General features: G+C 44.6%; 1 protein-coding gene across 3 annotated transcripts in view; it reads right to left on the bottom strand.

The window, feature by feature from the left end:
• The window catches only part of LOC148442377 (uncharacterized), a 138,005-nt gene that overhangs the window by 12,937 nt on the left and 97,465 nt on the right, over positions 1-27,603 (bottom strand). For all 3 annotated transcript variants that reach the window (XM_088464013.1, XM_088464015.1, XM_088464014.1), the window contains 2 exons: positions 25,181-25,756; positions 13,314-13,446 (listed from right to left, as the gene is read on the bottom strand). In XM_088464013.1, coding sequence (XP_088320139.1) covers positions 13,314-13,446; positions 25,181-25,756 — 709 coding nt within the window. The remainder of the gene's footprint in view (positions 1-13,313; positions 13,447-25,180; positions 25,757-27,603) is intronic.

The raw sequence follows: 27,603 nt of genomic DNA, 5'->3' as shown, positions 1-27,603 counted from the left end.
TGCAATTCCCTTTTGCATGGTCAGTGTGTTGATGGGGCCACCACCACTGTAGAGGTTGTGGTTATTGCCAAAGCTGGCCAAGACCCCAGTTTGTGTTCCAGTTAGACCGATCTCTCTCACAGTGCATACGGAAAGTGTTCACAGTGCTCCACTTTTTCCACATTTTGTTATGTTACAGCCTTATTCAGAAATTGAATAAATTAATTTTTCTCCTCAAAATTCTACACACAATACCCCATAATGACAAGGTGTAAAAAGTTTGAGATTTTTTTCAAACAAAAAAAAAACCTAAGAAATCACATTTACATAAGTATTTTATTTATTTAACAGTTTCTTATAGTATATTCCGTTGTGCTTTACAATTGTAAACATTAATAGAACAAAACTGGGTATTAACAGACAGATATAGGGAAATAGGCATTGATACACAAGGATAGGATTCACAGTCTTTGCTCAATACTTTGTTGATTCACCTTTGGCAGCAATTACAGCCTCAAGTATTTTTGAATATGATGCCACAAGCTTGGCACACCTATCTTTGGGCAGTTTCACCCATTCCTCTTTGCAGCACCTCTCAAGCTCAATCAGGTTGGGTGGGAAGGGTCAGTGGTTCCGATCTCTCCAGAGATGTTCAATCGGATTCAAGTCTGGGCCACTCAAGGACGTTCAGAGTTGTCCTGAAGCCACGCTTTTGATATCTTGGCTGTGTGCTTATGGTCGTTGTCCTGCTGAAAGATGAACAGTCGTCCCAGTCTGAGGTCAAGAGCGCTCTGGAGTAGGTTTTCAACCAGGATGTCTCAGGACAGATGGAGTGATGAATGCAGCAATGTACAGACTATTCTCCCAGTTCCTGCCACTGAAAAACATCCCCACAGCATGATGCTGCCACCACCATGCTCCACAATAGGGATGGTATTGGCCTTGGAATGAGCGGTGCCTGGTTTCCTCCAAACCAAACACCTGGCATTCACGCCAAAAAAAAAGAGTTAAAATTCTCTGGTCTGAAGAGACAAAGATTGATTTGTCATGGTCCTTCAGGTGCATTTTGGCAAACTCCAGGCAGGCGGCTGCCATGTGCTTTTTTTTTTTATTAAGGAGTGGCTTCTGTCTGGCCACTCTACTATAGAGGCCTGATTGGTGGATTGCTGCAGAGATTGTTGTCCTTCTGGAAGATTCTCCTCTCTCCACAGAGGAATGCTGTAGCTCTGACAGAGTGACTATCGGGTTCTTGATCACCTCCCTGACTAGGGCAATCTCCCACGATCGCTCAGTTTAGACGGCTGGCCAACTCTAGGAAGAGTCCTGGTGGTTCCGAACTTCTTTTATTTATGGCTGATGGAGGCCACTGTGCCCATTGGGACCTTCAAAGCTACAGATATTTTTCTGTACCCTTCCCAAGATTTGTGCCTCGAGACATTCCTGTCTCTGCATGTCAGAGCACAAACCAAGCATGAAGTCCAAAGGAATTGTCTGTAGACCTCACTGTCAAGTGTGGGACCTTCTATAGACAGGTGTATGCCTTTTAAAATCATGTCCAAACAGCTGAATTTACCACAGGTAGACTCCAATTAAGCTGTAGGAACAAGGATGATCAGTGGAAACAGGATGCACCTGAGCTCAATTTTGAGCTTCATGGCAAAGGCTGTGAATACTTATGTACATGTGATTTCTTAGTTTTCTTTTTTCTATTAAATTTACAAAAATCTCCAAATTTTTTTTTTTTTTTTTTTTTTTACACGTTGTCATTATGGGGTATTGTGTGCAGAATTTTGAGGACAAAAATAAATGTATTCCATTTTGGAATAAGGCTGTAATATAACAAAATTTTGAAACAATGAAGAGCTGTGAATACTTTTCGGATGCACTGTAACAGGTAGAGCTTAAGTTATTTGCAAAGATACAACCGCAGCCAGCCTGGTCACAGTGTAACTAGCCTGGTTTTCCTGGAACAGGCTGAGTTCATATCGGGCTCCCAAGCATCAGATAACACAGGAAAGTTAGTAATCTTATCCATGCAGCCAACATGTCTGAGACCTCTAAGTTGCCGGCTACCACTCACACTCAACAGCCAAACAGTGGGCGCACAAGAGCAGTAAGAACCGGAAGGCCGCCGAAGATTATACTGGACACGAGTCATAGCAGGCGCAACTCGCTGCACACCAGACTAGCAATGATCTAACACAGCGTGACTAAATGCATTGGACATTCCCAAGCACGGGATACATTGTGCGATCAACTGCAACAATTCCACCTCCAAAAACTACAGAACGCTGCAGGAGCACCTTCTGCAGGATGTTGGAGGATTAAACCTGCAGACATTAACAGACCATTAAAAAACGAATAGGTATCTTTCAGAAATTGAGAGTAAATCACAAAGACCCAACAGATGGCATACATATCCAGGAGAATTTAGGCAAAAAAGTGTGGTGAGCACATTTATATGCAATACTCACCACCCAAGGTTTTACCCATCCCTCACCGACTGTTTCACAGAATACGACCAATAAGGGGACGTAAGTTAAATGCCAAGAGCCTAAAACTTATGGTAAGACATCCCTGAAAGACCATCTAACTCCCTGCAGTGAGAAGGAGATTGGGGTGCTAGACACAAACTGAACGATCACAAGTGAGGTATCTACCTCAAGATACTTTATATTATATATTTTTTATCCATGATTAGATCTTCAGTAACATTCTGCATTTCTAATACACAATTAAAGATTTTGTAATAAACATTGCTACTGGTATAGTAATTTGGCATAAATCAGTCAGGCAGGTGAGCACATTACAATTTACAACCATTCAAATATATTGAAGCTTTATGACTCCATAAGTCCTCTTCCAGAGGCCTTAAATTCATATTTTATTCTCTTAGACATGGCCAGCCTGACAAAGAGTTGCATGATAGTCGGTGGGAGGCGGATATGGGGGAAGACATTCAAAACAGAGATTTGGGCTCAAATTAGAAGGGAGTACCCATGAGCTCTATATGTAACAGTCTTAAGGGAAAACTCTCATAAGCTAATTTCTGATGGCCAAATGGTGTATAACTGATGTGGATATTAGTACCAACAGCCTCGGACCTTTGCTGGTGGAATTGTGGCTTGACTGGCACCCCATCCCACATTTTATGGGCGCGTCCCAAATTGCAGTCATACCGGCGCAAGTTCTTTATTTAATATTTTCTATAATGCAAGTTGCCCTCCCGATTAGCCACTCCTATGTCCTACTCTCTCATTCCTGATGTCCCCAAACATAATCAGAAGCTCAGTCATATCCTCATTGCTTGTACACACCTCATAGCAGTCTGGCAAGTTTACACATTTAAATATATTACTAGTATCCTCCATAACCGCCACTCTCAATTTACCACTATATGGAACATTTGGCTGGACCCCGTACTACATCACATAGCCAAGTCACTCTCCAAACTATAGTTTATCCCCTATAACAGATGCATATTCCAGAAGCCCCCCATGCTTTTGCCAGCTACCAACACATCCATGCTTCCCCCCCCCCACTATCCTGATAGTCCATCTCAAATCACAGTTCTGCAGTACACTTTTGAACAGTTTTTTTTGTGGCTCACATTATGGTCATTGATTGGTATTTCTCTGTACCATGTTATTCGTTTCTTCTATGTACTATACACTTATTTCACCACTATTCAATCTTTGCTATGCTCCCATCCCCACCACTCTTATTTCTGTATACCCTCCCTTTATCACATTTTTTTTTTTTAACTACTAAATATTATGCTAACAATAAAAAAAACACATTGGCTCCTTACAAAGAGCAGTATGGAATAGCCCCTGAACATTGTTCGGGCACTAATTGACCCTCAGACGGCGAGAAAGTGAATTTTCGGCGATTATCTACGATGTTTTTTTTCACCCTATCCTATTATTTTGGTCAAAATAGGATAGTTCTCTCGAAAAATACATAGGAGCCGCGATAAGCTCGCGGACCTATGTTTCAACTTTTTTTTGGTGAAAGAACGTGAATTTATCATGGATTATTTTTCTGGACACATCAGGTCTCGAAAGAAAAAACCCGACAAGTGCAGGCGTCGGGGGCCGACTTCGGGGCTAATAGGATAGCCCAGGGCGAGGTAATTAGCAGGGGAAATGTACCACGGCTAATTGGATACCCCCCTAAAACATCATGTTATCTTGTCAAATTCCAAGGCATAGACAACTTGTACAGCCAATCTACAAACGTGGCCACAGACTTATTTCAAATTATAGACCTCTCGCCACACCATGTGTATTATCCAAAGTCATGGAAAAACACATTCATTTCCAAATCAGCACCTTTTACAAACTCACAAATTTCCTTAAGCTGGGTACACACTGAGACGATGTCGGCATGATATGTAGTTGCCGTCCGAATTGGAACGACATAACGGCCGTATGGCTCAGTGTGTACGGCCAATATGTGTGCTCCTGCGGCCGCATGTGAAATAGTCCGGTCGGCCATGCTACACGTCCAACAGGACAATATCGCATGCGGCCCCATTGCAGCTAATGAAGGAAAAACAAGGTATCGTTCGTTACCCCGTTCTGATGTGTGCCAGGCTTTAGGAGCCTATGTATCAAGCCATTTTTTACATAAAATTATGCAGAAACTGCAGTTTCTACCTAATTTTATGTATCGATCCTATGTACTAATGGCACAATGCAAGAGATTTCACAGAAATCTCCTGCAAAGTGCTAACTAGCACTTCAGAACGCAGTTCCTATTATCAGTAGGGACTACGATCTGACCCCCTATGTACTAAACTCCAAAAAAGAAAAAAAAAAACTGCTTTTCGGAGTTTACACCATCTGAAGATGGTGTAAACTACTGTTTGCCTATAGAGGCTCCAGGGGCAGGAGAGAGAGCGAGAGACCTTTCGATATCTCCCCCTGCAGTCCTGGAAGTTGACGCTGTGCGCATGTGCAGTGTCAGCTTCCCCCAGAGAAGTCTTTCACTTCTGTGAAAGACTTCTCTGAAATGCCGTTATATCACTAGCCAGGACAGCGGTTACCACAACTGCTGTCCTTGCGAGTTCCCGGTAATACATAGCCGGGATATTTTCATAAAAAATTTAAATATTCACGGCGAGTTGCATTGTTAATAATCGCAGCAGTACCACGATTATTAATACATAGCTCCCTTGGTAAGTTTCTATCTGGCTTTCGCCCCCAAGTCATTCAATAGTAACAAAACCATTCAATAGTAACAAAACCATTCTATAGTAACAAAACCATTCTATAGTAACAAAACCATTCTATAGTAACAAAACCATTCTATAGTAACAAAACCATTCTATAGTAACAACTCTTAAAAATGTGGAATGAAATTAACTGTGGAGTGGAGTACAGTTGACTGGTGCACTGTTCCCAGATTTTGCAGAAGATTTTTACACTTAAGTACAATATACTGTTACAAGAACTAAAGTGGTAACACTCCAATACCCATTTTTGTCAATTTATGCCTCAAACTATAGTCTACTAGAGGTTACTTGTGGGGTCTCCCAATGCTCTGTTATGGGACCAATACATTTTATACCCTCAAGTATGTAAGCCAGTTTCTATGCTCAATGTATGCAGATAACTCATTTTCACATCTTAAGCTTCTGACCTCAAAGATGTATTGTAATCTGGTTTGTCTCAGGTGATTCATTGGATAACTCATGATATGTTATGCAAAGTGTTAAACCTGCAAAGTTCATTACAGCCGGTCTCCTGAGAAGAGCAAACAACAATCAGACATGAAAGTACAATCAATCAAATACTAGGGCATATGCCTTGATCCCAAGTTTTCATTTGGTTTCCTTATAGACACACTTATCTACCTGTATCCAAACTAGGCATCACACACCTGATGTTAATGCTTATATGGCTATGGGGATTTAGTTTATGACGCAGTAGGGGTATGGTTAGGATGGAAAAAAAAAAAAAAAAAAAAGGCCAACCATTTCTGTGTAGACCATTTGAACCTGTCAACCATTTGGTGTCGACCTACTGTTGATCTTTTATACCATACCCTTCAGTATTGGCCTGCAACCCTGTGGATTTGGCTATACTCATGTACAAAATCAACTTTTACCAAATCCAGCTGCTCAAAGTTACTTAAGTCAAGGATAGAGGCCTACATAAATGTGGGATTGATAAAAGAAAGGTTGATGATAGGTTTCTAATGGTACAAATATTGTGTCTTTATGAACACAAACTTTTGGACTATTTGTTACTATGATAGTACTATTAACTATTTAGATATGTAAATTTTTCCCATATTGTCATTGATTTTAGTCTTAGGCTCGTTCACACTTGCTGGAACCTCCACCATGCTTCACTGTTGCCTGCAGACACTCATTGTAATGCTTTACAGCCCTTCGGCGAACAAACTGCCTTCTGTTATAGTCAAATATTTAACATTTTCACACATCAGTCCAGAGCACCTACTGCAATTTTTCTGCACCCCATTTCCTATGCTTGGCCTTGTTTCCACGTCTAAGGTATTGCTTTTTGGCCGCAATTCTTCCATGAGACCACTTTTAGCCAGACTTCTACGAAACAGTAGATGTGTGTACATGGGTCCCACTGGTTTCTGCCAGTTCTGAATTGATGACACTGCTGGACATCTTTCGATTTGAAAGGGAAGTAAAGATGATGTGGCTTTAATCTGATGCAAGTTTCCTTGGCAGACGACTGCGTCTAAGGTCCTCAACGTTGCCCATGTCTTTGGGCTACTTCAAAAGAGCTTGAAAAGTAAATCTTGAAACCCCAGTCTGCTTTGAAATCTTTGCCTGGGAGAGACCTTGCTGATGCAGTATAACTACCTTGTATCTTGTTGCTGTGTTCAGTCTTGCCATGGTGTATGACCTTTGACATGAAACAGTCTTCCACAATCTCACCTTTGTAGCAGAGTTTGGCTGGCCCACACCCAGTTTTAAGCCTCTTACACAACTGTTTGTTTCAGTTATTGACTGTTGCAACCTACATATGAAAATGATGACCACCACCAGTTTGGGATTGATTAATTAAATCATACGCCTGACTATAATCCTACAAAATCCCTGACTTTGGACAAGTGCACCTAGAAGAACTGATGCTGTTTTGAAGGCAAAGAGTGGTCACACCAAATACTGATTTGATTTAGATTCATCTTCTGTACATTCACTTTATTTTTATCAATTAACAAAATGCAAAGTATTAAACACTTCTATTTTTGAAAGCATTCTTACTTTGCAAAAGTTTTAGGCAGGTGTAGAAAAAAATGCTGCATAGTATTAGTGGAACAAGCTGTAACCCGACACTAAAAAGGCCACCTTCAGAAACATAGGTTTACTTGGTACATCATACAACGGACTGTTTTGGAGCAGGCCAACCTCTCTCATGGTGGTCGTATAGGATTTTCAAAGGTCTCATTACATCCAAGAGATTACTGAAGTGGACAATATGAGAATGATTCGTCGAAAAAGCCATAATAACAATTTCCTGATTGCGATAAAATCACAAAACAAGTTTGGTTTAACAAGGAAGGTTTGGTGTGAACAGCTTTACCCATGTGGAATATAAGACAAAACTTGCCAAGATATGGCTAACAGAAAGGTAGCTTTCAAAGTAAATAATTTCAGCTCAAATAACTGAAGGCTCGAGTGAAGACTGCTGCAAAGCAGAAAGTAAAGTAAGGCAGAAAGTAAAGTAAGGTCCCACTTGGCCATAAGATGGTTTGATTTCCTCCAACTTGCGCAGGTTGTAGTTCCAAGTGACCATCATGATATCTTCTAACGATGTCCCCGAGTGGGTATTGAGTTCTCGCACAACAGCAGAAAACTTTGTAGTTTAGTTGAGAGGCCATCAGACTGGGCTCTTGTTTGAGGAAGTCTGCCACCTAAATGTCCACTCCCAGAATTGCCATCCTGTAGAATCTTGGATGTTTCCTGCAAGGTTAAAATTGACTGCTGGTTTTCCTTTGAGGACTGACTACCACTGGCAAATTGTCCGATTTAATTGTTACCGTTCTACTCATCAAAAATGCCTGGACCCAAATTAGTGCATTAAGAGCAACTTACAACTCAAGAAGGAATTTTTTTTCATAGATCAAAGGCCATGGAGTCATAGGGAGGTGGTCAGTGGTGCCCTCCAAATGCATAAGCTGGCATCTGTGGTCATCACAGTTCAATCCCATATGGAGAAAATAAGGCTCATGTTGAGGCTTTGGTCTTTGTCACCAGCAGTGATTGTCAAGTCTAAGCCAGATTAATGACCCGAGATGATATGACAGAGTTGGCTCTTGACCATTTGAAAAAGGTCTACAACTGTAAAGGTATTAAATGGAAGCATGCAAACTGCAGTTTTGAAGCAAGAGTCCATTGTCCCTGGAAACGTCTTTAAGACAGTGTTCTTAACTGGGACCGGACCAGATATTCTTTCAGCTAGCAAGAGCAAACTTAACTAAAACACTGCCAGCTTATGTCGAATAGGAGGCCCAGACCGACGACGGTTTTTCCAAAAGATGGTATCTGAAGTATAAAAGATGGGCCCCCATTGAGGTTGAGATCCCATAATGCAGGTGGTTTATCTATAGGGTTGGATCCTTGGCACTTGCCTGACCAAACCGGTTTTCCTCTTTAGCCATCAGCGGCAAAACCCAGTCATTCAGAGAAGACTGTTTAAAAAAAAAAAAAAAGTGCCCTATTCCATTGGCACAAAATTAAGAATTATGGTATAACTTACCTTTAACTCTTTCTTCGAGGTCCTAGGGTCCACAGAAGTTACCAGCTCCCAGGATGTACTGGGTCCTCCTCCATATATACCCCGCCCCTGGCTCCAGGCAATTAGTTTGTTATCTGCATCGCTGAGTGAATAGACACTGACTGGTTGTGGAGAAACCAGCAAATCCGCAACTGAAGTGCCACAATCTTGTCTTTGGGCAGTTATATCCTCTGTGCCAGAGAAGCCAAGCGTGCACCTAAATGCACCATCTGCAGTACTGGAAGAAACGAGGACTTCTTCCAAATTATGATCCAGCCGTGACTGTGTAGATAGGCAATTGTCAGTCTGAGATGATGCTGCACCACCTCTGGAGATTGTGCCAATATTTGGAGTCGTCCAGGTATGGCAGTATTCTGACTCCTTGGTGCCTGAGGCAGGCTGTCATTACTGCCATTATTTTGGTAAACACCCAAGGGGCTGTTGCCAAACCAAAAGGTAGCGCCTGAAATTGGAAAATGTTCCTACAAAACCGTAAACTGTAGAAACCATTGGTGGGACGGTGTAATTGGCACATGCAGATATGCATCTTGAATGTCCAAGGACACCATAAAATCCCCTGGTTCCATTGCCAACACAATTGACCGAAGGGTTTCCATACGGAACCTGGGTAACCAGATAAATGCAGATACTTTTTAAATTCAGAATAGGCCAGTGAGGTCAATTGGGTTTTTGGATCAAAAATAGGTTGGAATAATAATCTGGGTACCAGTGAATCAACTAGGAAAGGGTTATTACCCCCAACTCCAGCAGGGAATGAATGGCCTGCTGGAGGGCCAAGGTCTTTGCAGACTCCTCTGAAGGAGTTTTGCAGAAGAATCTCTGCGGGGGACTTCTCCAGAAGGTAAAGGTGTACCCCTGAGAGACCACCTCCCCTACCCAGGCATATGTTGAGAGATGCCAGGTGTCCGAAAACTGAAGTCGGCCCCTACCCTGGAATTCCCCAGGGAGGAGGCCCGCCCCATCAGGCCACGGGTTTATTGTCGGACCTGAAAGTCAGAATTCTGTTTGGCCAAGGTTTCTTAGATTGCGGTCTCTTACGAGAACTTGTTCTAGAGGAAGACTGACCCTTGCTTTTCCTTGTGGCCGAAAGGATTGAAAGGATGACTGCCTAGGTCTAGGAGTAGCTGTTGAAGACAGACTAGCCGCCTTGGAGGCTGCTACCGTAGCTACAATGTTATTCAAATCTGTACCAAACAGAATGCCTCCTGCAAATGGGAGTCCAGGGCCTTCTTGGACCCTGCATCTGCTTTCCAGTCACTTAACCATAGGGCTCTGCGAGCCACAACTGAGGCGGCTGAAGCCTTAGAGGATAGAATACCGGAGTCCAATGCCGCCTCTCCTAGATAGGAGGCATCCTACTTAATATAGGAGAGATAATGGTCATCTGTTATCGGGAAGCCTCTGGAAGTGTATTTTCCAGTGCCTTTGTCCATTCTTCAATGGCCTTAGAGACCAAGGCCGAAGCCAGGGCAGGGCGGGTAACAGCTCCTGACAGAGAAAAGTTCACCTTGAGACAGGCTTGAAGTCTCCTATCTGTGGTATCCTTAAGGGAGGATGCAGATGGTATGGGCAATGTGGCGCTCCTGACCAGATGTGCAACATGTGCGTCTACAGTTGGTGGAACTTTGCACTTGGCGCGCTTTTCTGCTGGGAGGGGGTATAAGGCTGTAAACTTCTTTGTAACATGGAATCGTCTATCTGGAGAACTCCGTGCTTTTCCCATAATCTAAGAGAGGTGCTCAAATTTGGGAAATTCAGCTTTTAACACTTTCTAGCATTTAAACACTGGAGCCCCTTAGTTCAGTTTCTGCATTATCTATGTTTAGCACAGTTTTGACCGCCCCAATCAAGGAGGGGGTCATCCGCTGTTGGAAAATGGTCCTCTCTCCTGATAGACTCTTGAGAGAAGTCCTGTTCCTCACACTCATCAGAAGATGCACCAGAGTTTACAGGCTGGACAGAGTGATTGGAAGAAGCAGACTGCCTTCTGGTTTTAGGATGTGCCGACCTAGCTGCTTGCAGCGCTTGCTGAAATGCAGCAGGGGACAAAGTCATACTTGACCTGAGTGGGCATAAACGTCCATCCAAGATGGATGCATAGGGGGCATAAACATAGTAGGTTGTAGCCGCATAGTAGGATGTAGTGGCCAGTTCAGGAGCAGATAACCGGTATACAACCCGTGCCATAATCTGGGAAAAGGAAGCCCAAGGGGGTTCCTGTCCAGGAGCTGGTATATTTGACTGATGACTCCTTGTAACAGTGACCACAATCCATTCTGCATGAAATCCTGAGGGGATAACCCTGCTTTACAGGCCATGCATGACACCAGCACAGGGCCTTCAGGTCACCTGCTTTTCAGTTTCTTTAGACATATCTTTAATGTTATGCAAAGTACTACACATGACAATGTTTCACACCCAGAATAATACACACACCTGTAGCAGAGGGCTTATGAGGAGAAACAACAGTGATAGCCGACAGTCATTTTAGAAATAAAAAGGCAGTATAACAGCAGATTTCACCAGTCACATGCAATGCAAATCTGTAAATATAAATATATACATACACATATACATACAGTCAGGTGCATACATATTGGGACATTGACAGAATTTTCATATTTTGGCCTCTATTCACCACCACAATGGAACATTCTTAAAAAGAAAGAACGCAAAGCCAAACAGTTGATATGGCCACACCTAATGTTTTTGCTATCTCTCTGATGGGTTTGTTTTGAGTTTTCAGCCTAATGATGGCTTGCTTCACTGATAGTGACAGCACTTTGGATCTTATATTGAGAGTCGACAGCAACTGATTCCAAATGCAAATGTCACACCTAGAATCAACTCCAGACCTTTTACCTGCTTAATTGATAATGAAATAACGAGGGAATAGCCCACACCTGTCCATGAAATAGCTTTTGAGTTGATAGTCCCATTACTTTTGGCCCCTTAAAAAGTGGGAGGCACATATAGAAACCGTTGTAATTCCTACACCATTCACCTGATTTGGATGTAATTACCCTCAAATTAAATCTGAAAGTCTGCAGTTAAATCACATCTTGTTTGTTTCATTTCAAAGCCATTATGGTGGTGAATAGAGCCCAAAATATGAAAATTTTGTCAATGTCCCAATATTTATGCACTTTACTATCTATCTACCTACCTATCTAGTGCTGTAAGCTCTTAGACAACTACAAATAGCACCAGACCAAGTAGGATATGGAGCTCTGTATAACCTGGACACCTAAGGAGAGGCATACAGGGAGACTGACCAAACCTCCTGAGATTGCAGCCGAGAGCACCTAAGAGTGGTCTCTGGCTGTCTCATATACAGGGAGGTTGGGCAGGGCAACCCAGACGCTGGAAACCTCGCATCTGGACCAGCTTCTGGGTCAGGGAGGAGCCGCTGGGGAGAGCGTACCTCCCATCTGCTGTATGGATCCACCGGGCACACTGACATATCATGGCCACCGCCATCATCACCCCCGGCTGTCAGGATCCCTCATGAGCCGGTGGTCTAGTGGGTGAGGCAGTTCACCTGGCTCCTTACTACAGCGTCCCCCGCCAGGTCTCCAACGGACTGCCGTGTGGTTCCCAGTTGTCAGCGGGGAACCACCTTACCTGCACCACTGATGTTTCCGGTTGCAGTCCCGGGATCAGAGTCACCCAGCTGACCACCATCGAAACCACCAGTACCAGTTCCCGCACTGGTGTTGCGGTGCCAGCGGGGGTAGACTGAGCAGCAGCATGGGCGTCCATCCGGATACCTAGTGCTGCTCATTCATAATAAAAAACACTTGCTTGGGACTGCCGAGGCAGTCCCCTGTTCAGTACGGTGCACTCCTGCGCATCAAACAAAAAACTAAATGCCTGAAATCAGGGGCGGGGTATATTTGGAGGAAGACTCAGTGCATCCTGGGAGCTAAAGCTTTTAACTGTTTGGTGCCTGGATCACTCCAACCACATACCCCAAGGTAACTTCTGTGGACCCTATGGACCCCGAAAAAGAAATTAAAAACAATTACTTTCAGGGCAGGGGATTAAATGGGGGAGGAGATAGACAAACAAGTCTGTAGTGTATTTGTTCCCTGCCCAGCACCATCATGGTCTGTACACCAAAGTAAAACAGTGTACCCCAATATGGATGAAAAAGATAACAGAAAGTATATATTTTTTATGGAATTGTTCCCATTCACTTTCAGGCTCAAGGCAGTTACACATAAGCATAACTATGGTAGCAGATTTTTCTTATACCACCATAGGGTTCAAACACAAATCAGCTAAAGAGACGTTCCATGGTTAATTGAATCGGCTCCTAAAATTTTAAAATGAGGTGCAACCCACGTCGTATGCATTAATTCACACTACCAGAGCAGTAAATCACATTGGTAAAAAGTGCAGAGTACACATTAAGAACAATCTCTAAAACATGTGTAATCTACAGTTTTCATGCAATGTTATCCATTTTAGGACAAAAACATTTAAAAATATTATTCTGTCTAATGTACATGAAGAAAATAAAAAACATTGGCAATGATTACTTACTGCTTAGAGCTACAGCCATCCCATCTCCCCTTGAGTCCAGAGAGCTGCTGCTGCTCCAATAAGTTTGCTCCATGGCTTTACTTGTATGAGAAAAATCACTTCTAGAACTTGGACTTTTAAAAGCTACAGATGTCTAGACAAAATATAAAGTGTAATACATTTAGACAATCTTGATAACCATTTATGAAAACCTAGAAAAAAAACAAACTACTAAAAAGACAACCATATATACACAATAACTATAGGTAGTTGTATGTATGCATAAGCACAAACATACAATATGCACATATACACAAAAAAAAAAAAAAAAAGGGAGGGAGGGAGAGGGAGAGAAAGGGATAGAGACACACACACACACACACACACACACATATACATATGAGATATGGTAAGACTTTGTTATCTCTATTTCTACGAAGTCCATAGGGTTCCACAGGATACCTTGGGGGTATAGGTTATGACGTCAGGCATCGGGTACCATAGAGTTAAAGCTTTCAGCCTCCCAGGATGCACTAGGGTCCCCCTCCTATACCCCGCCCCCGAGCCAAGGCATCTCAGTTACGTACCAAGCCATAGGCCGGAGGAGGAGAAGGAAGAGAGAAAAAAGATCTGGACACACACAAGAATCACATTCTCACCAGAGGGAGACGGAAAAACAGGTGACCAGAGCAAAGCCGATCTGCAGTACAGGTGCGACAGGGCGGGAGTTTTGTGGAACCCTATGGACTTCATAGAAATAGAGATAACAAAGGTAAGGTCTTACCATATCTCATATTTTCTACTTCAGGGTCCATAGGGTATCCACAGGATACCTTGGGGATGTCCCAAAGCAGTATCCTTTAAGGGTGGGGACGCTCCTGTGCTGAAAGGAGAATCCGCCACCCGAAGGAAGCATCCTGAGAGGCAAAGGTGTCAAACGCGTAATACCTCACAAAGGTATGGACCGAGGACCATGTGGCAGCCTTGCAGATCTGGACTGCAGAGGCACCACGTCGAGCAGCCCACGAAGGACCCACAGACCTAGTGGAATGAGCCCTCACAGAGGAAGGAACCGGAAGGCCTTCATGAAGATAAGCTTCTGAAATGGCCATACGAATCCAGCCTGCCAAAGTCTGCTTTGAAGCAGGCCAACCCTTTTTATGGAAGCCATAGAGGACAAACAAGGCGCCCGACTTCCTAAACGAAGAAGTGCGGTCAACATAAATCCTCAAGGCCTGTACAACGTCCACAGTGGCCTCACCCACTGAAAGATCAGGTGAGTTAAAAGCCGGCACAACGATTTCCTCGTTGATGTGAAAACTTGAGACAACTTTAGGAAGGAAACCAGGATGAGTGCGCTGCACCGCCCTGTTCCTATGAAAAATCAGAAAAGGGGTCTACAGGAGACAGCCCCTAAGTCAGAAACACGTCTGGTCGAAGCAATGGCCAGAAGGAAAATTGTTTTAGCTGTCAGCCATTTGAGGTCCACTGAGCCCAGTGGTTCAAACGGCGGTCCCTGGAGAGCCCTCAGGACCACAGCTAAATCCCAAGGCGCCACCGGTGGAACAAAAGGTGGCTGAATTCTGAGAACACCTTGCATAAAGGTGTGCACATCAGGGATTGCAGCAATCCTACGATGGAACCAGACGGACAGGGCAGACACCTGCACCTTCAGAGACGCAAAGCGAAGCCCATGGTCCAGTCCCGCCTGTAGGAAGACTAACACTCTAGACAGACTGAACTCCCGAGGGGCATAACCTCTTGGTCGACACCACTGGATGAACGTATGCCACACTCGATGGTATATCCTTGCAGAGGATGGTTTCCGAGCCCGTAGCATTGTTTGCACTACAGAGCTGGAAAACCCCTTGGACCTTAACATGGCCGTCTCAACATCCACGCCGTCAAAGACAGCCGAGTCAGGTCCGGGTGAAGACAAGGACCCTGTGACAGGAGGTCCGGTCGTAACGGCAACCGCAGAGGAATGTCCACAGACAGTCCCTGGAGGTCTGAGAACCAGTGCCTCCGGGGCCACGCGGGAGCTATCAACAGGAGCATCCCTCCTTCCCGTTTGAATTTCCGGATTACCCGTGGAAGAAGGGAAACCGGAGGAAACAGATAACCAAACCGGAACGTCCACTGGACGGACAGAGCATCCACCAGAGACGACTTTTCGTCTCTTGTGCGAGACCCGTACACCGGCAACTTGTTGTTGTGCCGTGACGCCATGAGGTCGATCTCTGGAAGACCCCACCTGTCCACCAGAAGTTGAAAGACGTCCTGGTGCAGAGACCGTTCCCCCGGATGAACGTCCTGGCGACTGAGAAAGTCCGCCTCCCAGTTTAGGACTCCCGGGATGAAGACTGCTGATATGGCCGGAAGATTGCGCTCCGCCCAAACCAGGATCCGGGACACCTCCACGAGAGCCGCCTGACTTCGGGTTCCTCCTTGCAGATTTATGTAGGCCACGGTGGTAGCGTTGTCCGACTGGACCTGCACTGGGTGACCTTGGAGGACCCGATGTGCCTGCTGGAGAGCATTGAAAACTGCTCGGAGTTCCAAGATGTTTATTGGTAGCTCTGTTTCCGCCCGAGTCCACCTGCCCTGGAACAAGTGTGGACCCGTGACTGCTCCCCAGCCCCGAAGACTGGCGTCCGTTGTCAACAGGACCCAATTTGCCACCCAGAACGGACGACCCTTGTTGAGATGGGTCGTCTGCAACCACCAGGTTAGAGACAGGCGAACCTCCGGAGTGAGCACCATTGTCTGTGATTTTAGAGTCTGAGGCAGTCCATTCCATTTGGACAGGATCAACTGCTGCAGAGGTCTGGAGTGAAACTGGGCATATTCCACCATGTCGAATACTGAGACCATGGAGCCCAGTAACCTCATCGCCGAGTGTAGACACACACGGCGACTCTGCAGACAACTGCGCACCCTCGACTGCAAGACCGAGATCTTTTCCCCCGTCACAAAGATCCTTTGCTGTCCGGAGTCCAATAAGGCTCCGAGGTGCAGAATCCTCTGGGATTGGATCAGGGTGCACTTCTGCCAGTTTATCAACCAGCCGTGCCGTTGCAGTACTGCAATGGTCAGGTCCAAATGACGTAGAAGGAGCTCTGGAGATCCTGCCACCAACAGAAGGTCGTCCAAGTACGGTAACATGTGGACTCCCTGCAGCTGCAGAGAAGCCGCCATAACCGCCATAACCTTGGTGAATATACATGGTTCTGTCGCCAGCCCAAAAGGTAATGCCCGGAACCGAAAGTGGTCGTTGCGGATTGCAAACCTGAGAAACTGTTGATGGCGTAAAAGAATAGGAACATGCAGGTAAGCGTCCTGTATGTCCAACAACACCATGTAATCCAGAGGTTCCAGCGCCAGAATGATGGACCGTAGGTTCTCCATCCGAAACCTCGGCACCCGCAAAGACTTGAGTGCTTTGAGGTTGAGGATCAGACGATACGACCCATTGGGTTTCTGCACCAAAAACAAACTGGAATAGAAACCCTGGCCCCTCTGGGAGAATGGAACAGGCACTATAACTCCAGCCTGGAGCATAGTGTGCTAGACTTTCCGCAGTTCCACTGCTTTGTTCCGGTCTGATGGAAGACCCGTGGTGAAGAATCGGGACGGGGGCCTGTGCCGAAAGGAGAGGGCATACCCGTGAGAAACCACCTCGTGAACACAAGTGTCTGTCGTGGTGACCGACCAACACTGGGCGAACTGCAGCAGGCGGCCTCCCACTTTGGGATCCCCCAAAGGGAGGCCCGGACAGTCAGGCCGCAGGCTTGTCATCCGGCTTAGGGGCCGGATGTCTGGTACTCCAGGCCTGTTTCCGGGGCTTGGCCGATTTTTTTGGGCCAGCCTGTCTGGGAAAGGACTGAGTCTTAGGCATACCCTGGGCCCTGTAAGGCCGACCTACCAGAACTGGAAGGGATGGCAGCAGACGGAAGACATGCCGACTTGGCTGCCGCCAGTGTGGCTACGATTTTGTCCAGATCCGGACCAAATAGGACTTCTCCATTAAACGGCAAAGCTTCCAAGCCCTTCTTGGAATCAGCGTTCACCTTCCAAGATCGCAACCATAAGGTGCGTCGAACAGCTACCGCAGCCGAAGAAATCCGAGACGCCAGGGTACTGACATCCAAGGCCGCTTCATTGATATAAGTGGCCGAATCCCGGATATTGCCTATCAACTCGATCTGTTCAGCCGAACAGTCGGAATCGAGAGAGGCCTCCAAAGTATCAGCCCAGCGCTCCATAGCTCTGGCTACCCAACAAATGGCCATAGCCGGCCTAGCTGCCCCCCCGCAAGGGAATAAACGGACTTTAGGCAGATCTCTACCTTACGGTCCATAGCATCCTTCAAGGAAGACATGGAGGGCATGGGCAACGTAGCACTACGGACCAGGCGTGTCACATGAGAATCCACCTGTGGAGGTGACTCCCACTTAGAAAAATAATTATCCGCAAACGGATAAGCCACCGCCAAGCGCCTCTGAGGCGGATACAGTTTGCCAGGCTGTTTCCACGCCTCCTCTAAATGGTCCACTAACTGACCCGAAAGAGGAAACACTGGCGTCACCCTTAATATCCTTAAAAAAGGCATATTTAGACTTGGACACCGGAGGATCTTCATCCTCAATCACTAAAACTGTGTGGACTGCCCGAATAAGTCCAGGAATATATACCTTGGACCTAGCGTCCGCCTTTTTAGTATGGAGAGGTTCCTGGTCAGAAAGATCCAGAATCTCCCCATCATCAGACGTCACGTAGTCATCCTCATAAGGAGCAGACAGACGCCACCGGCCGCAACAGACTCCCCTTGTAACACGTCCGACAAGTGCTGTACAGAACTTGTCAGCGAATTAACCCACACAGGCTCCTGAGAGACTTGGGGAGGGGTATTAGGGAGACTGTGGGGTACCATCAATTGTCTCGGGAAAACCTGCATGGGTGACGACACCACTGACTGCTGTGACAATCCCATCTGTGAGAGCGCAGGCTGCGGAGCTATCTGGCCCACCAGGGTTGTAAGTGCTTTGGCGAAACAAGCCCAGGGCGGCTCCTGTACCGGGGCCGTGACAGTAATTGGCCGCGCCAATAAACAACACTGCCGACATAGCCCCTCCGCGCTACCCTCCCCTCCACTATTGGTACCTTACATGTAGTACACCGAAGCTGGAGAGGAAAGTCACTTTCAGACATGATGGTAAGTATGTGACTCCTCACACTAATACTTTTAGTATAGCGTGAGACCACCCTGCAATCACCAAACCGCAAGGGCTTTAGCAGAAAAAGATCAGGGACAGTGAAAAGGCTGACAGTAGAAATGAAAGTACAGGCAGCAACGCTAGCAGAAGTCACATACAATGCAAAGAACATGAATTCCTGCACTACCTGTTACTCAACTACGCAGACAAGGAGCCTGGTAGGACACAGCGCTGCATACACTGACCTGAACCTTAACGGAGGACAGGTATGCCGAGGGACCCAGACCGCGATGCCACCTTTCCAGGCTTCCAGCAGCGCTCACCATGCGTTCAGAGAAGATGGCCACCGAGGAGCATAGAGGAGGCCGGCCTGGGGGAGGAGCGCTGCCACAGGGCCAGTCGGCGTGTGCAGAGAGGGCTGTGTGCAGCGGGGGAGGCGCCGGCTGTGAGACAGGGAAGGCGCGCTTCCCTGCCATGCATTTAACCAATGGGATGCCGCAGTGCTACCGCTCAGCCGCGGTCCAGCTGTCACAGGGGGGTAGTGGAAGCGCAGGTTAGTACCTGGCTCCACGCTGCAGCCAGTCCCCAGGGAGCCCCCTGCCTGGGGACTGTGGACCATGTTCAGCAGGGTCCCACCGCGGGGCCCCGCTGCTTACCTTGCTGTCCCCCTTAGATCCGGCCATGGTCCCAAAACATCTGGGGTCACCGCTAGCTGTGACCAGACGCTTACCAGCATCCCCGGATCGGTACCGGCGTTCTGGTGCCGGCGGGGGTGTCGGGAAGACAGCATGGACGTCAGCACTGACTGTCCATGCTGTACTTCCAGATGTGCAGCCACAGCTGCATTGTAGAAAGCTTCAGGGGCTCTTCTAAGCCCCCCTCTAACAGGTGCATCCGACTCCGGCCGGGCACCAAACTAAACTGGGATGCCTTGGCTCGAGGGCGGGGTATAGGAGGGGGACCCAAGTGCATCCTGGGAGGCTGAAAGCTTTAACTCTATGGTGCCCGATGCCTGACATCACCTATACCCCCAAGGTATCCTGTGGATACCCTATGGAGCCTAAAGTAGAAATCAAGGGTTTCATTATCTGTCATGCCAAAATTATTCTGTTTTTCGGAATAATCGGATATGGGAGACTCAACGTATGTATGTATGTGTATACACACACACACACACACACATTATATATAAAGCTAACTGAGGAAGCTGCCAAATCTAGAGGCAGAGAAAAGCGTTTTGAGTGGTGCCGGCTAATATTGCTCCACGCTAACCATCTATGTGCTCCACGGAGACATACATCTCTAATCTCCGGAGGCGAGCGATCTAGCCCAGAGTGCTATAGCGGGCTCACCACCAGGCTGCCAGATCTTTCTGCTGAACACACGCTCAGAGGGAATGGGTGAAGCACTATCCCTGGATACGAGCGATACAGTAACAGACTCTGGCAGTAGGCAGATCACCCGATGGATCATCTACACTTGCGGGTTCATCACCCTGGGAAAAGGAATATACTTATTTTCCTTTTTTACCACATGGCCATGGGGGACATTTGTTAAAAACTGCAATTGCAGGAGCTGTGAGAAATATTGTCTCAGGCAAATCTACAATTAAACAGTTTAATATCTCTTTACAATGAACATTGTAATTATGTGAATTTCAAATGATAGCAACATTGCAAACACCATAAAAATCAATAAATTGCTTTAAGCTGACTACAGGTGAAGCAGTCTAATTATCCAAAACGGAGAACAAGTGTTATTAGAAAGTTCTGCACTAGATTGGAACTGCAGGAATCCAAAATTGTGTCTCAACATATTTTAGATTGAAAAGGAATCTTCATTGTGTTACAAAGTATCTTTGCAATTGCTGTCTATACTTGATACAATTTTATTGGTGATAATCTTGAAAAGATTATATTGTCTTTTTTGTAACAAGAGAGACTCAACTAACTACAAATATCTGTACCTGCTTAATATTCCTCACAGGGGAGGTTTATTTTATCATTGTTTTTTATCGTTGATTTTTTTTTTACAAGTTTTATTTATATCTCTACGTGTGGTATATATGTGTGTTGAAAATTATAGATTTTATACTAATATCTGTTAATAAATACCAATTGCTGATTTCAGCGCTCACATTCTTCTCTGTCTATTTTAAATGCTCTATTGACGACATTTTTGTCATCTGGCATGGCGATAAGGATTCTTTTCTTAGGATGGTTGAGACTCTCAACGGCTTGAGAATCCCAATACGTTCTACGGCATCTGTTGATCAGAACCGGATAAATTTCTTAGACGTTCTGGTCTTTAAGAAAAATAATCGGTTGGCACACACCCTGTTTTGCAAACCAACAGACAAACACTTTTGATACCAATGAGCCACTACCCTGATGCCCTTAAAAACAAATTATCAACTTCCCAGCTCCTACGTGTTCAAGGAACATCTTGGAATGTGATCTGGCTGAGCTAAATTAGAGGAAACCAGGCAAAGGTTCCACATTGTTCACAATGCCTCACCAGGGCAAGAAAAATCTTTGAAGGTGATGACGCGACGACTGGTGGAACAAAAGAATGATCGGATGATCCTGGGTGTCAAATGCAACACCAGATTACGAGCAGTACAACGCTCGATTAGGAGACACTGGCCACTTGTGGGCACTGATTCCAATATGGGGATGACTCCACCCCTATTGAGCATCCATTGTGGTCCTAATATTAAGGATCTACTGTATAGAACCAACATGGAAACAACTACCAACGGGGCTAATTGGCTAACCACAAATAAAGGGTGCTTTCGCTGTTTGGGGTGCACAACCTGCAGAAAAGTTCTAGTGGGGAAATAGTTTCCACATCCTCACAATGGACAGCACATCCACATACAACATTGATTGACCTGCCAAATGGATCATACATATTTTCTACAATGCCCATGTGGCTTGCTGTATGTGGGTAAAACCACCAGAACCTTCTGTGAAAGAATGGCACGACATCGGTTTGATATCAGACTAGCCTACGAGAAGGGGAACACCAACAAACCAGTGGCGCTACATTTTTTCCTTATGAAACATCAAGTATCATCCCTAAAATATATGATAATCGGCCGGGTGCCACCACTCAAAAGGGATGGGGACCGTGGATTGATCCTTTTAAGGAAAGAGGCCAGATGGATACATAGACTCGACAAAATATTACCAAAAGGACTCAATGAACAATCATTTTAACATCAATTGATGTTTAACCAAGTGATAGGTCGTGCTACAATTTGGTCTAGACAGGTGTCTATTTGAGATTTTTCAGATCTTTTGATTTTTTTTGGTATAGTATGTTTTCTTGATGTTGATTATTAGCTTGACCAATGAATAGATGTAATTATTCTCTGACTATTTGTTATTTCTCTTCTATATTTTTTTTTTTTATATATATTATTGTTTTGACAGGGGGAATCTGGGTATTTGCTTATGTATATTATATTTATATGTATTTTCACTACATCTTCATATTGTCTATCTTCACAATGTTGATGAGCCTCTCTCTAACCCTAGATAAGGCTATTGCTAATTTCTGTAGTTCTTTATATTTTATATATGATTTATACCTTTAACATATACATAGTGCTACCTGGAAATGTTCTTAGTATGTGTTTTCCATCATAGGGAACTTTGCTTCCTATCTTTGGGAGCCGTGAGGTGAAACACCTCATTCTGGTGCGTGGAACGCATTTTGCGAGGACTTCCGGCTACGGTTGAACGCAAACCGGAAGTGCCGCTATTATAGCCGCGAGGTGGCTTTTCAGCGCTGATACAGAGTGTTTCTTACAGTTCATGGATGGCATTTAGGTCTGGCTGCTTGGGGATGTTCCTGTAGGATAGATAAGTATACAGGCTATGCTTTACTTATGGCAATATTGTAGATTTGACTCATTTGTTCCATTATTCCAGTGTTCGGGAGTGTGGTCACTAATTAAACATGGGGGTATAAGAGGAAGGCTCAGTACACAGTGCAGCATGGGCCTGTCTTGGTGGTTTGGGAAGTCTGTCCTGAGGAAGGCTACATTTGTTGGCCGAAACGTCAACTTGAGATTATGCAGTAAGGAATAAAATAAATCTTTTACACTGATGGAAAGTCCCTGGTGAGTGCACCTTATATACTATCTTGGACATATATATATACACACACACACACACACACACACACACACACACAATTTGTTCACTCTAGGTCAGACAGCAGGCAGGGCGCCGGACCTAGACCTAGGGCACATCTTCGCATGCCCGAATAGGGGGCATGGCCAAAGAAAAGGGGGCATGTCTTTATGACGCGTCACCTTTTCGTAACTCCTGGGGGCGCGTCCGGCAGCCCCCAAGCGCTGCGGTCACAGTGAATGGATGCCTGGCACATATGCCTGGCATCCATTCACCGGCGATGAACACTGCGCCGCCGTTTTGACCACCCGCAGGACATTCTGACCCACGGGGGGAGACAGAACCCGCAGGCTGTCTCAGCGGGGCGCCGGAGGGCAGGGTGCTTACTGCCCTTCAGAAATAGGGCAGGGCGCAGCGCCCCGCTAAAACAGCCTAGCGTGAAGGATAGATATATATCTATACATCTCTCTATCTGCACAGACATATAAAGAATTCTTAAATGCCTGTAAATTATATTTTGTTTTTTAAAGACTATTGGGATGTGGATCACAGAGGCATATGTGCCAGTGGACAATAGACCAACAACTTCTTAAAGTCCTCCAGTCATGTATATATATGTAGTGTTGACTGCAGCTTCATGATCGGGCAAGGTGCCGATCATTTAAGAGGGAAAAGCTGCTCTTCCAAAAGGGGGCATGGTCTCGCAACAAGCCTCCTTTTTATCACTCTAGGGCACAGGTTCTCAAACTCTGCACAGAATCAAAAGTAAAATAACACTGCACAACAATGAAAATGTTTCCGATGTGAAAATAGTTACTTCTAATTCATTTCAGCATGCAAAGAATGAATATGACATTTAAAACTCAGTTAGCTCTGAGTTCCGAGATATAGCCCATTTATGACGATGTAGGGTTATTCCTAGTGAAGTGGGTAGAATGGAGAAAATCGTTCTGCGCAGAGGGGGCGGGGCCTAATGACCCAATTAAATGAATCAGTTATTTGTCCCCTGTCCCCTCCCCTATGCAAATATGAGATTCACAGGATTACCTACACAAGATAACTGTGGTGCACTGAGTGACAAGCATAGTGAGCGATTCCACCAAGACATTTCAGCAATGTAACAAAGATATCAGGGTAGGTGAATCACTACTGTTGGACAGTGACAAGAGATGCCCCAGAAGAGGAGTACAAGCGACAAGCAAAGAGAAAGCACCCCCATGAATAGGCCACTATATTAGATAGTACTTTTCATATGCTGTATTTTTGTTTAGTTTTGTGTTCTTATTTGTGATTGATTGAATTAAACCGTATTTATTTTCTAACAAGATAATATAATATCAGATTTTAAAAATAGCTTTTCACTATGACTATATTACTAATGTACATACAGTATAGTGCAAGTAGTGTAGCTCAAAAAATAGAGCTAGTAAAACATTCTGAAATCATTTTAGTTTTTCTTTACCTCAAATTAGTAATATATGACTATTTTTAGAAAGGAAAAATTAAAAGTATTAATTTGTTGTACAGTGTAATTATAACCACCTGTGGATCTTTTAAAATGTGTCAGTGAGTAGTGAATACACCAGTGCACCTGCTGGGTGACCTGGAAAATGCGACCTGTGTGGGGTCCTGAGGACAGAGTTTGAGAACCATTGCTCTAGGGCAGTGGCTCCCAAACGCAGTCCTCAAGGCACCCTAACAGTCCAGGTTTTAAGGATATCCATGGATGAGCACAGATGGTTAAACCAAGTTGACTGAGGCCCTAATTAAGTCACCTGTGCCCAAGCATAGTTATCTTTAGGGTGCCTTGAGGACAGAGTTTGGAAACCTCTGCTCCAGGGGGTATGCCAAGCATCTTCGTCCAACATTCCCTACCCTGCGAGAAGAGATGGCGAGAGGAGGGGGGCAGCGGGCCCATTGAAGTCAAGCTTTGTTCAGCAGGGCATATTTTAAAAATCGGGCAGAGCGCAGTGCCCTGCTTAAACAGTTTAGCGGGAACACTACATACAATAAATTGGAGTAGTATTAGGTAATCCCATTTTAAATACATGCCTCTGTTACTTAACTGGCAGTCGCATGAATTGCGTCCACAGACAGCTGGGCTTTTCGCCAACAGGGTCAGCTCGAGCAGTCCTGCTGCGTGCCCTGGGTTTTAAATAAGAAATATGTACTACACTAGTGCAGAACGGAATTCCTCCTGCTCCACCAACCTCATGGCAGTGAGGTGGTGCTCTGTGCCCGCCAAAATCACTGCATAATTCTCACCCTAGAATGGCTTGAGGGTAGAGATCACCTGCAGCAGGGGTGACTATTGCCACTGGCGGTGGGGCTATTACACTCGTGTTGATAGGCATTTTTATTTTTGTAACAATAAAATATTTAAATAAATTTTTAGAGAGATTAGAGATAGATCACAAGTTAAGTGGTTAAATAGCTAGGGCTTCAACTTTAGCAGACCAACCAAGCCGATTGTTTGAACTGCATTAAAGAAGTCTACAAACGTTAAATAATCCACAAGCATCACACCCACCTGTTCCTCTTTGTCGGTTGTCTCCTCATTCAGATTGGCTCTCTTTTCTCTCTGAACATAGACATCATCCTCTGTGTCGCGGTTCCTTTTTTGAACATTAGTTGTCTCTTCGGGTCCAACAGCACATTGTTTTAGGTTTTTGTGCAGAGCCTCTTTCTTACACAACTCCTCCCAAGCACCTTCTGGCACATCATATTGAAATAAACTATTTATTTCTTGCTCATCTGGACAAACAGGAATCATTTCCTCTTCTATACACTGGCCGTCATTAGTAGCTAAAGCCTTGAGAAGTGTCATTGATGTACGGCCAGCTTGTGTCTTAGAAACAGAAGAAGAAATTGGCTCTTGCATGCTACTTGTGCTGGAATGCCTTTTGGTGGGTAACCTAGGCTGAAATATCTTGACAGACAGCCTATTCGGTAAACATGTTCCTTTTAGAACGGTTGCATCTTTCTTTTCAATAGGATTATCTTTTTCCTTAGTGGGCACCTTGCAGGAAAGCTCTGTATTCAATGAATCCTGTTCAGGTATCTCATTTGTATTTGGACAATAGGAAGTCTGTGACGCAGTGGGCAGCTGTTCAAGAAGACATGAAACAGGAGAAATATGATGGTTTGAAGTATTTGCGTTTTGGGTCAAACTCTTGATTTTCAATTTATATCAGCAATGCTTCTACGGCTCTTGTTCTCTTTGACACGACAAAAACCATCAGTAACACTTACATTTTTATTTGATAGGTCAGGGACATTTTCAAGGAGGTTAAAATCTTTCAAATTTAAATTATTCTCTAAATTACATTGAATCAATGAGTTATTTGTCAAAATCTGATTTACCATCGGAAAGTTCAGCAGTAAAAAGGTACGGGAAGATTTTCAGGTTCTACCTGGCTATTGGTGGAATGTTCATCTGCGACCAAAGTGTAATATTCAGTCCCTTTTTCACTAAACAACATTTAAAGAAAAGAGGATGCCCTCCCCATAGAATATGAACTGATAAATCATCCTCAGCATCTAAGACTAACAGAACTATTGGAAGAGAGCAATGGTAATTATCTGAAAGACATACACTTTTTGATGTAAAAAAAAGCGGAAGAGGATTCAAATTAAAATCTGACTTCTACCCTATTAAATCGAAGTGCTCTAGTATACAGTTTTTATACAACAACTTTAGAGGATTTTTTAAGGAAATGCGTAAAATGAACTCTAAAGCGAAGAAATCGAACTTAAATAAGTGGGAAGGAAAAGCCATAAAGGATTTGATGAAAGACGCATCTATTATAATCAAAGAGGCAGACAAGGGGTGGGGTGTGTGGGGGGGGGGGGGGGCACTAGCAGTGCAAGATAGAACAGAGTATATTGCTGAGGCTACAAGACAGCTAGGAAATTATATATTTTATACCAAACTTTCCACAGATCCAACCCAGAGGTTTCTATTAGAACTTCATACCTTGCTGGATGAGGCTGTGATAGATGGGATCATTTCCAAGGAAGAATTCCGTTTTTTGTTTTCTTCTCACCCCACACCTATTTATTATCATTTACCGAAAATTCACAAATCCCTCACATCACCCCCCAGGGCGACCTATTTCTGGTATAGATTCCCTTTCATCCAATTTATCATTTTATGTCGACTCTTTTTTACAGTCTCGTGTCTCTACACAAAGATCACACATAAAAGATACAACTCATTTCCTACAACTAATACAGAAAGTTGAATGGAGAGAGTCATATGCATTCTTAACTATGTATGTGCAAAGTTTGTACTCTAACATTCCACATACTTTGGGAATAAAAGCTATCTCAAATAAATTGAATGCAGATGGTGATCTTAGTGAGAGACAGAGCTTTTCTACTTGATTCTATTTCATTCATTTTGCAACAATTATTTTCTTTTTCTAGACACCTTTTACTTACAAGCCACAGGAACAGCCATGGGGACCAGGTTTGCACCAAGCTATGCCAACCTCTACATGGGGGAGGTCGAGGATCTCCTCGTGTGGGGTGGCGGGTTTGGTGCACACCTGGTCCTCTATGGCAGTTATATAGATAATTTATTTTTCATTTGGAATGGGGAAGCATCATCAGCACACCACTTTGTCACCTTTTTGAACACTAATTCTTTCAATGTTCAGTTCACTCACTATTTTGACAGTAACCGGATTTCTTTCCTAGATCTGACCCTAGAGATCCATAACAATAGAATCTGTACCTCCAATTTCTCTAAAGAAGTGCGTAGAGATGCCCATCTACACTACAATAGTGCCAATTACCCCCCCTGGAAAAGAAATATACCCAAAAAGCCAATTACTTCGTTTAAAACTAATGGAGCGTACACACGGTCAGATTTGTCAGACTTGTCAGATTTGTCAGATGAACGACTGAACGATTAAACGATTTGAACGATTTTACCAAAGTTTTGAACGA

Source organism: Taudactylus pleione, unplaced genomic scaffold (assembly GCF_031769625.1).
Source record: "Taudactylus pleione unplaced genomic scaffold, aTauple2 ptg001562l, whole genome shotgun sequence".
In the NCBI taxonomy this organism is placed as follows: domain Eukaryota; kingdom Metazoa; phylum Chordata; class Amphibia; order Anura; family Myobatrachidae; genus Taudactylus; species Taudactylus pleione.
The sequence above is the reverse complement of the archived record's forward strand: the minus strand, read 5'-3'. Positions and strand labels throughout refer to the sequence as shown.